The following is a 12,263-nucleotide window of genomic DNA, read 5'->3' as shown; positions in this document are numbered from 1 at the left end:
TTAAACATTAAGTCAGCTACACTGTTTACTTCTGAATATTATATTTTATTCACGGCCATCATTTGTAGCAGAGTCCTGCACGGGTCCGATTTTGTAAATCCGCACCCGCCCATACCCGCAGTGCTTCAAACTGCATCCGACCCGTTAACCGTCAACAGCACTAATTAAAATCCGCACCCGACCCGACCCGCTTAAAATAGAACCGAATAGAACGTTACCACGAAACTGAATAGCCTAACAGACACGGCTACAACACTATATCTGCCACGCAATTTCGTCTAGCCTACATCTGACAATTTTGGGTTCAAACACGCCCTGCACACCACACATACTTAACAGTGTTAAATGTGAAAAATACTGTTCGATAGAACTGCTTGGTTTGTTACCACAGTTATCTGCGTGCTTCCTCTGCGATAAAGTTCCACATTTGCGGCTATCCAACACGAAAATGCATGCAGCAAAGCCTTTCACAATATTGTTTTCTTCAGATAACTCCAAATTTCTCCCACACACTTGACTTGACTTGATGACGTATTGTCGACAACTTTACAATCTCCACTAGCTATTCTTTTCTTCAACTCCTCAGCATCCATCTCGACGACTGCAAGCAGATCGCAAGCACGGTTATGAGGAATTTTTAAAAGTGAAAGTAGCCTAGGTAAGTTAACGTTATAGATTCTGGGAGGGCGTGGCACGTGGGCACAAATAAACTGATGTGGATTTTAAATTATTTTATCAACTTGAAATTCAGGAATATTTTTGTAGATATGTTCCTAAAAATATGCATATGTTTTTACGTTTGCATGTGACGTTTTAAACCCGTGTTTAGACCCGTGTTTACCCCATGTCCGACCCGACCCGCACCCGTATCCGACACCGCGGGTACCCGAACCCGTGCAGGACTCTAATTTGTAGTAGCCTATGAGGTAAATATATCGGTAAAAGAAGCACACATTGGCTTTTGCCGCTCTAGCCGCTGGCCACTCCCCCTCTCACACTGCACACTGAGTGAGCACAGCGCAGGACCAGAGACAGAGAGGGTCGAAGAAAGCAGCGGAGCTTGAGTAGCGTTTTCTCAGAGTTCACTGTGTAGTCTGCTCCCTGAATCGTCGCGCTTATTTATTTGTGGATGTTTACTGAATCTGTAAGTCAGCTACACTGTTTATTTCTGAATATTATATTTCATTCTGGTGCGCTTAACATTATCTCTACTGTGTAATAGTAGCTTATGCTATTCACTAACTAAACATATCCTATTCAATGCGTTCACAGTCTCTTTCACGGACATCCTTTGTAGTAGCTTATTCACAAACTGTTTGCTCAAGCGTAGCGTTTTCTTGGAGTTCACTGTGTAGCCTGCTCCTTCAATCGTGTAGTTCAGTTTTCCATATTTATTGCATATCATTATGTCAGTATCAGTATTTGCTTTCTACCATGCATAAATAAAAATGTCACTGAACTTTTGCTGTGTAATTGTAACAATGAGCACTCAAACACACCGAACCAACAATTACTAAAAACACACACAAAAACTGATTTTACACAGGCATTTTGCACTAGTCTATCTATAAATTACAGGAAGGTCTGTCTGTCTGTCTGTTAACAACATATCTCTCAAACCATTAGTCCAATGGATTTCAAACTTGACAGGTTTCTTGCTACGGGCACGAGTAAGTGCAGTGTCAAGTTTGACGTTGTTAGGATTATAAATGCAAAAGATATTGTTAAATATATCGGTAAAAGAAGGTAATTGTTTAAAAATAAACATTCTGACTCTGTCAGCTACACTGTTTATTTCTGAATATTGTATTTTATTCACAGCTTTTCTCAGAGTTCACTGTGTAGCCTGCTCCCTGAATCATGTAGTTAAATTTTCCTTGGTGCTTTCTACCATGCACAAATAAAAATGTCACTGAACTTTTGCTGTGTAATTGTAACAATGAGCACTCAAACACACCAAACCAACAATTATTAAAAAGACACACAAAAACTGATTTTGCACGGGCACTTTGCCATCATTTGTAGTAACCTATTCACACACTGTTTGCTCAAGCATAGCATTTTCTCTGAGTTCACTATGTAGCCTGCTCCCTGAATCGTTGCACTTATTCATTTGTGGATGTTTACTGAATCTGTAAGTCAGCTATGCTGTTTACTTCGGAATATTATATTTCATTCTGGTGCGCTTAACGTTATCGCTACTGTGTAATAGTAGTTTATGCTATTAACCAACAAAACATATCATATTCAATGCGTTCACAATCTCTTTCACGGGCATCATTTTTAGTAGCCTATTCACAAACTGTTTTTGCTCAAGCGTAGCTTTTTTCTGAGTTCACTGTGTAGCCTGCTCCCTGCATCCTGTAGTTCAATTTTCCACATTTATTTTAGGTCATTATTTCAGGATCAGTATTTGCTTTCTACCATTCACAAATAAAAATGTCACTGAACTTTTGCTGTGTAATTGTAACAATGAGCACTCAAACACACCAAAACAACAGTTACTAAAAACACTCACAAAAACTGATTCTGCACAGGTATTTTGCACTAGTTAATATTAATTTATTAATAGGCTATATAAGTGCTGGTTTATTGGGGTGGTGTTATAAACTACTGTGATGTTTAAAATGTTTATATGGATATATAGTCATATTATACAAATCTAGTGATTGTAAACTAATGTTATGAAGCGCACATTTTTTAACAAGTGTACTGAACATTATGAGAATGTTCAGCAAACAACATGTTCCCAGAACGTTTTATGATAGCCTAAATATAACATTCAGTAAATACTAATAACATTATAAGGACGTTGTGAGAATGTTGTTCTAAGAACATTTTCTATCAACGTTATGAAAACGTTCATCAATCCCAAATGAAGTCATAAAGATGTTCCAAGAACCTTGTTCTAAGAACGTTTTCTATCAACGTTATGAGAACTTTCATCAATCACAAATAACGTCATAAAGACGTTCCAAGAACATTGTTCTAAGAACGTTTTCTATCAACGTTATGAGAACGTTCATCAATCACAAATAACATCTTAAAGACGTTCCAAAAACATTGTTCTAAGAACGTTTTCTATCAACGTTATGAGAACGTTCATCAATCACAAATAACGTCAAAAAGACTTTCCAAGAATGTTGTTCTAAGAACGTTTTATATCAACGTTATGAGAACTTTCATCAATCACAAATTAAGCGTAAGCGTCAGTTCTGGCAGGCCAGGTAGTCAAGACGCTGCCAACGCTATTAGCCAACAACACGGTCTCATCAGCTGATTCTGCTCAGCTGAGATGCATCAGCTGTTTTGCATAAGCGCATCAGCTGTTCAACTTCCCTCGCTGCTAATGGCTACGATAAAAACAGGGCGCCCTCTTTAAACAGATTCAGTTCGCTCCTAACTGCTGATGCTAGCTTCTTTGCAGCCCGTCACCTCCCCAGCTCCTCCTTGTCGTGTATAACGTGGCATTTGCTCTTCTGTCATCGTTGCTGTTCTGTTCATAGGGGGAATAGTTCAGCTCTCCCAGTCCTAAACTGTGTGAGCGTTCCCTATGCTGCTGCTGTCCTCTGACTCTCTGTTATTTCATGGTGCTCATGAAAGGTCAGAGGACTCCCTGAACAGAGCCATACTGCCAAAAAATTAATTCAGAATTTATCAACTTGATTTGCAATTTATTCAATAAAAATGTCCTAAATCATTTTTATTGTCATGTGTGTTCTTGACTTAATGGACCTGACAGAAATAACGTCATAAAGACGTTCCAAGAACATTGTTCTAAGAACGTTTTCTCTCAACGTTACAAGAACATTAATAACATTATATGAACGTTCCGAAAACATTATTTTAATAACGTTTTGTACTAACATTTACACAACTTTTAAAGAACGTTAGTGAATGTTCTGGGAACATTCCCTGTTAGCTGGGATGACAATGTAATCATGTGTGTTGTCCAATTGCCCCTTAAAGCAATAGCTCAGTGGTCTCTGTGTTATGTTCAATTGCTTAAAAGCTTTTACATTTTTTTTAAGACAATTTTCTGGCAATTATAGAATGCTCATTTACATATGACACAGTTGCACTACCTGCTAATAGCCTTTTATGAGGACATGAGTATAGATATCTGTATGACAAAATAAAAACTAAGACTATTATCTTCCAATAGATAGTGAGGTAGAGAGTGAAAAAATGATGGGTTGGCAATGAGAAAAAGAGGGAGTGAAAAACAAAGAAACTCTGAAGTCATCTGTTTATTGAGAGAGCTTGGACTTTGAGCTCTGAAGATAATCAACCATTAACTGGCAAGCCATAAAACCATGAAGATATATGACCCAAATATGGTCCTAACTGTTGAAAACAGGTTACAGTGAAACCAAAGAGAGAGACATATTTTTAATTTATATTTATGAATATGCTTTTTTTCACAGCATCAACTACCATTAATACAAAGGGAAACTGACAAATTTGTTTTTTAAAAGAGTTACCACAAACTTACTTACACAAAATCCTTAAAGTGTAATCCTGAAGCTTATTCCTGTTGTAAATTAAGTTCTCTCACTTACTGTCTGTACTAACACACTGATGTACACTGGGGAGCATTTGTATAACTGACACCCTTTGTATTGCTCATCAATATTACATAGAGAAGACCATTAATATAGTGTCCCAGCAAAACCATCCGGAAAGCAGTCCATGAAATGTGGATCAATGAGACAATATTTTTGAATATTTTCAACATTGTCTGAACTGGTATAAATTTGGAATGTTTTTCGGTATGAAACAAACTCTGCGTCCTACATAACTACATCCTGGCAACTTTTGTCATCAAGTAATGTAGAAGGGGATTATCCAGTGAGCTATCCCATCCATAAAGGGATTTTTTTTTTTTCAGTTCCCTCAGTCACTGGCAATGACATTTCAGTTTCTCTTTTGATCTATTACCACACTCAAAATGCTCACAATAATTATGCAATACAGTACAATACCACTATTACACTGATGTGAGATTTCTCTGAAATTTTTTTAAATTATATTAAACACATATTGGTTCATGCTGTTAGTGGATCTTTTTATAGTTTTCCACTGAATCGGTGACTGAATGTGTAAAGTTTATTGTGTTATCCTGGCGATGGACTTTCCCGAGACGCAGGGATAGTCCCAGCATCCGCAATCATACATAGGACAATCAGTTAGGAAAATGGATTGATGGATAAATAATTTGGTGACTAAAAGAGCCAGTCACACTCTCAGGTTGTCGTAGGCTCTATTTTTATGCAATATTTATTACATTAGTTTTAATATAATCACAGAAAGAGACTACAATCATATGATAATATGGTAATGGTGTGACCAGAGTAAATGTGTGTCTCACTATATGAAACGATCACACCCATTATCAACAGTCATCATTGTCATTAGCTGAGTGGGTTCTTGGGTGCGGCAATGGCTTTATGACCCTCCAGAAGGTTGAAGTCCTGCTGCTCAACGGAAGAAAAATTCAAACTTGGTTATCTGGAGTAGAGAAAGGTTCACAGGACTATTCTAGCACATTATTCTAGCCTACAATTTTCTATCCATCTTCTATTACACTCACTTTGTGTGCGAAGGGTAAAAATGTCAACAGCATTAGAAGTGACTGGATTCTTCATGTGTTTGATCGGCTGGGTGGTTACTGGCCTTGCTGTGGCTAATGACTACTGGAAGATATCTAGTGTTCAAGGCACCGTAATCGTTTCAAACCGCCTCTATGAGAACCTATGGCATGCCTGCGGCGAGGACAGCACTGGAAAGGCCAACTGCCAAGACTTTCAATCCATGTTAGCCTTGCCAGGTAGGAACCAATTTAAAATGAAACCAGGTTATTAGGCTTTCTCTGTAAAATCAGCACACCTTAAGAGTAATTAATTCCTATTATGAATATAAACGTATACAAGACTGTTTTAGAATCTTGCATTGGATTTTTGAGGAACTATACTTGGACCTGGAACTTGGTAAAACTCTTTCTCCATGTTCAATCTCTGGCGGCCATTTTGTGTTGTAACAATATGGAGAACCACCTACATCCACTTTTATCTCTTGATTTTATTTTTTAAGTATTACTGACTTTTATTAAATGATAAACATATACACTAGTAATCGAAGAAACAGAGCTTTTTGAGACCCTGAAACAATTGAAACAATTGCTTTGCAAAATGATTTAATTTTAAAAATAATGGTTCTGCGAAGAACATTGTATATCAATGGAACTATTAGAATCCGCAAATGCTTCTTTACTGTGGAAAATTTTTCTTTCGATTTTTAAAATGTTCTTCACACTATAAAAATAGTTATTTTAAGATCTGATCACTGAAAGGTTCTTTGTGGAACCAAAAATGGTTCTTCTATGAGATTGCTGCTAAAACTTGCTTTTGGAATCTTTATTTTCTAAGTGTTTTGAAGCAATCTAACACATACACACTGTTTTTGTCATTAAAACTTAATCTATATTAATAAAACTGACGCAAGATCAGTTAAAACCATATTATACACTAGTTCATGCATGGGTTTACCAGTTCAGTGCCCCTAGCGGCAGAACCACTGAAACTGTAAAACGTTTTGAAACAGTATATTATGTTTGCTGTAGGCTACATAGGCCAGTTTGATGCGCGCTTTGAAGCACTGATTCGAAACAAAAGATTCAAAAAAGTTTAGAAGCTTCATGATGCAGTGTTAATGAAAGAACCTATCACTACCATAGATCAGTGATGCCAATCATAACAAAGACCACTATAATGATTAATGATAAACTTTTATATGCATAATTTTATTAACACTTCACCAAATTTTAGATACAATGAAACCTGCACACACCAAAGTTACAGTAGGCTATAAGAAAAAATTACAGACTAAACTCTAAACTCAAAAATCAAAGACTAAACTCTTTGTTTTTGTTTGTCCTTCTTGTTTTCAGTTCATATTCAAGCATGTCGAGCATTAACGATCATCGCCCTGATCATGGGGCTGGTTGGTATAATTTTATCTACCATGGGGCTAAAATGCATTAAGTTTGGGTCAAAAACAGACGAGGCAAAAGGCAAGACTATGGCCATTGGCGGCATTATCTTCACCCTTGCAGGTAAACAGAAATACATTGTCCATATGAATATGCAGTTTCTATTGTTTAGTTGTCTGCATGTTTCCACCTATTTAGCATCTATAATAATTAAGAAATATTTCTATCTCCATAGGTCTTTGCACTATGGTGGCTGTATCTTGGTACGCTGCACGGATTGTTCAAGAATTCAATGACCCGTTCTATGGAGGCGTCAGGTGAGAAGACTCAAATGCACACACATTTACTTATCTAAATGGGGACATTCCATAGACTTCTGTTTTCATATAGCTAATTACTATAACCTAACTCTAATCTACATTCTAACTGTAACACTTACAGAAAACATTCTGCATTTCTACAATGACCCTCTAAACCAGGGGTATCCAATTCTGCTCCTGGAGGGCTACTGTAGTGCAGAGTTCAGCTCTAACCCCAAGTTAACTCACCTGAACCAGCTAATCAATGTCTTACTTGGCATAGTAGTATCCTCTAGGCAGGTGTGTTGAGGAAAGTTGAAGCTAACCTCTCTAGGACAGTGGTCCTCCAGGACCGAGTTTGGACACTCCTGCTCTAGGGTAATGGTGTCAAATTCCGCTCCTGAAGGGCCACTGTCCTGCAGAGTTCAGCTCCAACCCTTATAAAACACATCTGACTCCCCACTGAATCATCAGACCAAGAAATCAACAGAAACATTGATGGCAACTCATTATATATCAAGTAGCCTACATTGTGTTTTACAAATTAGGACATCCTCAAATGGAGTAGCCTATTGTCAGGTTTAGCACACTTTCGGATACAAATTTGTTCCAGATATATTGTTAAGTAGCCACATACACCTAACTATCTGCCTTTGTTTGCAGATTTGAGCTGGGTACTGGTCTCTATATAGGTTGGGCTGGTGGAGCGCTGTGTATCCTGGGTGGTGCATTCGAGTGCAGTGCCTTTAAAAGAGCCTCTCAAGCGAAAGACAAAGGGTAAATATCACACATAAGACAATTCTCTACACTGTAAAAAAAAAATTAACCAGAAAAATTAGTTAACTGGTTAACTTTAAGCTACCTTACCATATACTGTGGAAAAACTGTGAATGGTTTAACATCACATTATTTGTAATTTTACTGTAAAAATACTGTCAAATGTATGGGATTTTGTTGCAAGGAAAAATGTACTTGGTTACTAACATAACCAAGTACATTTGGTTTGTGCAGCGGGTTTGTGTACATACAAGTATGTACATACAACTATGTACAAGTAGAGGGAGAAAGCCTGCCCTTCTGCCATAGGGAATCAGGTTAATTTGACTTAGGGTGTACTCACACTAGGCACGGTTGCCATGAACCGGGCCCAAGTACGATTGTCCCCCCTCCCCACTCCCCCTCTGGCCTGCACTCACATAGGGTTTCAGCATTCGTGCCGGAGCACGCTTACGTCATTATGGTGCGACGGTTTCGGGATAAACAGGAAGAGCGGCGCTCTCACTGAACACAATGGAGTCCATCGCTCTGTTTACTTTGTGGATAATTTTGAGTCGTTTGGTCCACGGTGGTCCACAGCCCTCTCACAGCCTGTTGTTAAACAGATCTATCGCCTTTGTGGCACGAAAATTTTCACGTAATCGTGCTGCTCGTATGAGGAGGTTTGCATGTTGGTTTTGGAGCGTCGCAAAACCGTGACGTCACGCGTCCTGTTCCGTGCTCCAGCACGGTTAGCGCTCACACTGCATGCGAACCGCGCTCGAGTCCAACTGAACCGTGCTCTGGCCCACCTCTTCCAAGCGGGCCAGGGCCGGCTAATCGAGCCGCGCCCGGGCACGGTTCGGAGCACTCACACTAGTCAAACGAACCGCGCTTTGGTGGTCAAACGCACTCGGGCACGGTTCAAACTGGCTAGTGTGAGTACACCCTGAGTCGTGCAGCGTGAAAGCATGGCCAGTGACGCAGTACTCGTTCCAGTTATCTCAGGGAACCGAGGTTACATTAGTAACTGAGTACGTTCCCTTTGGATACGGTTCAATCGTACTGCATCGCTAGATTCAATGGGAAGCCAGTCCAATTGCGCCATGCTTAGAACTACAAAACGACAATCATTCTGGGGCCCTGGCCCAGGACATATGAATAAGGGCCCAAGGGTGCCAAGGCTAAGATAGGGTAATATAAAGCCCAACAACATGGGACTCGCATGGGGGGGGTTCTAGTGGGTTGAGCTCACGTAGAGGTCAATGGCCAGCTTATACAGACAGTACCTGTGCTTACAAGGGATATCCAGGTTATAGAATCTGGTGAATGTGGACGGCGAGGACCAGCCGGCCGCCGCACAAATGTCGGCAATAGACACTCCGCTGGACCAACGCATTCTCATCCTAGGGCATCATATACTGACGCTTTTGACATTTCGTCTACATCGAACGCACATGGCACCCTTTAGCGTCAATATGACACACACAGAGCTTTGTTCGGTTATGGGTAGGTTTAGGTCTGGGGTAGGGTTAGGGTTAGACCGCTAGGAGGCGCCTTCTGGCCCATATCTATCTGCGTCTCATATTGACGCTAAAGGGTGCCATGTGCATTCGATGTAGACGAAATGTCAAAAGCGTCAGTATATGACGCCTTGGGATGAGAACGGGCTGGCTGGACCATACCCAGGATAAGGCCATGCCTCTGGTGGAGCGTGCTTTAACTCCAATTGGGCACTATAGGCCCATCGAAGCGTAGGCCAACGCAATCGCATCCACTATCCAGTGGGACAATCTTTCCTTCGTGACCGGATGACCTTTGGTGCGGCCACCGAAGCACGCAAAGAGCTCCTCAGACTGCCTAAACTGCCTAAAGGCGTCTTGTGACGGGTTCTAGCCTCAGAAATATTGTTCACGACTCTCAAGAGGCCAGAGGTGAAGGGCCCACAACGGGGCTGCTGAGTGCAGCTGTGTTAACTCTAGGAACCACGGTTGGTTCCGCCAGAGCACCCACCAGAAGGACTGAGTGTCTGTCCTCCCTGATCCGTCTGATGACCTGAGGGAGCAGCGCGACTGGAGGGGAGGCGTGTTGGGGAAGGCTGGGCCATTTGTGGGCCAGTAATAGTCTATTTAATAGTCTATTTAGTAAATGTCAATACATGAGTATTGACCGTGCTATGAACAGGCAGCTTACGATAAACCTGCCACCTGTATTATTGTGGTGGATATCAGTACATTGTAAGGTAAAAATGCAGATTTTGCTTAAAGTATAAGGTATAAAGTAGGTATATTAACATTATATCATGTAATGAAATATACGGTTATACGTAATAAACAGGCATTCTGTAAAACTGGAAATATTTTCATAGTATTTTTTACTCCTTATATTTCTAATCTTGCTGTTTTTTGAAAGTTTTTTTTTTTCTCTTTTTAACAGGGCATACTACCCAGGTGGAAAGCCAAAGACAATCTATACTCCCGCTCCATCTACTGCAGAGACGTCAAAAGCTTACGTTTGAGACACCCATATTACCCACCCATATTAACAAGGCTGAACTTTTGTTACGTTGTTTTACTCAATTATGTTTTTGCAACTTTTTTTGTTTTGTTGTTGTTTTAGGACTAAATCATGGCAAATGTAAAGATCACTTAAATTGTCATGAATGCTGAACTTCAGGGAAAAAAAATATGTTCTGTGAATTAAGATATCTAGATATTGGTAACACTTTACAATAAGGTTTGTTAGTGAACATTAGTTAACTACATTAGTTAACATGAACTAATAATGAACTGCACGTATACAGCATTTATTAATCTTTGTTAATGTTAATTTCAACATTTACTAATACTTTATTCAAATCTTGTTAAAATTAGTTAATGCACTGTTAACTAACAATTAACAGCTGTTTTTTTATTAACTAATGTTAACAAAGATTAACCAATACAGTAAAAAATGCTCATAGTTAGTTCATGTTAGTTAATACATTAACTAATTTTAACTAACAAACCTTATTAATGGTTTGAGCCATGGTGTTTAGACTTGTGTTTTTATGTATGGGGAGACTGGGGAAAGCTTTTTACTGCAGAGAATATTTCTCCTCGTAGGTTCATTTTTTAAATGTAATTTCTCTATGGGAACTTACATTACACATTGGCTACAGAAACACTTTGTAACATTTACACACTGTTATTACCCTAGGAAACAAACACACGTGATCACATGATAGCTGGCAGGGCATGTTGTCACATTGTATTTGGTATTTGGGACCGGCTGTTTAAATAAAACAATAATGACTTCTACACAATTATCATAATGTATCCTACATGTGTTCATAAAAATATGATGATATTGGGCATGTAATTAGGAGAATGTCAGATTTCACAAATTTATATAATACATATAAAATATGATTTATAATAAAACGTTTAATAAAATATATAAAATCATATAGTTACTGAGAAATATAGCCTTTGAGACAACTTCCTAATGTAACAACTAGCCCTTCTCCTCTAAACATGCTTAGTTTGAGTAGAGACCATCCAATGCCCAATTAACTACACAATATGTCAAAAATGAAATGTGAATAAATAATTTTTTAACTGACAATTTTATGGTTCTGATTTCTGAAAATGAATGAATAAATTTTGCCAATTACCACATCACATCATATCTTTCAAAGTGTAATCCCTGTAAAGCTAAACTAGTTTCGATTCAAAACCAGAACTGAAATCAAAGTCTTACGTTGGGCCATGCAGACGAAGATGATGGAAAAGCAGAGATAGGTGGATCTCAATATCAGCTATTAAACTTTATTAATAAACAAAACAAAGGAATACAGGACAAAAATACAGGAATCGCAGGAGTAGCCTACAAAACGTAACAGCTTTGACTTAAACTCAAAAACAATACAGGACAATGAACTGAACCAAATTCAGGGCTTAAATATGCAGGACTAAATGACAAACTTAACCAGAACCAGGTGTGCAACATCATTAGTAAATGTAGAGTTATGTATTTCCCTTTAAGGCCAGCCCTCCTCCCATGACGTGGAACAGAGAGCACAGATGTGGAGAGAGTTCAATAAACTAAGTGTACGGAGCAAGACGGCTTCTGTGTTTATGTCTATCAAAAACTACAGTAACCATGACAACAAATGAAGAGCGGTAATGTGGGGAACAAAGGAAACAGGAACAGAACACAGGAAAAGGAGATACAAA

The 12,263-nt window shown here is 38.9% G+C and overlaps 1 protein-coding gene across 1 annotated transcript; it reads left to right on the top strand.

Annotated features, from left to right (window-relative positions):
- Positions 1-5,613: 5,613 nt before the first annotated feature.
- On the top strand, positions 5,614-10,564 carry cldn15la (claudin 15-like a; the record flags this gene model as incomplete). The annotated part of the gene is made up of 5 exons (XM_081375041.1): positions 5,614-5,830; positions 6,950-7,114; positions 7,227-7,308; positions 7,954-8,067; positions 10,483-10,564. The coding sequence occupies 5 exons, from the start codon at positions 5,614-5,616 to the stop codon at positions 10,562-10,564; spliced, it is 660 nt and encodes a 219-aa protein (XP_081231167.1).
- Between the last annotated feature and the right edge of the window lie 1,699 nt (positions 10,565-12,263).

This window comes from Scardinius erythrophthalmus (genome assembly GCF_964197995.2).
Source record: "Scardinius erythrophthalmus genome assembly, chromosome: 9".
Classification (NCBI taxonomy): domain Eukaryota; kingdom Metazoa; phylum Chordata; class Actinopteri; order Cypriniformes; family Leuciscidae; genus Scardinius; species Scardinius erythrophthalmus.
This window is presented reverse-complemented; position numbering and strand designations above follow the sequence as displayed.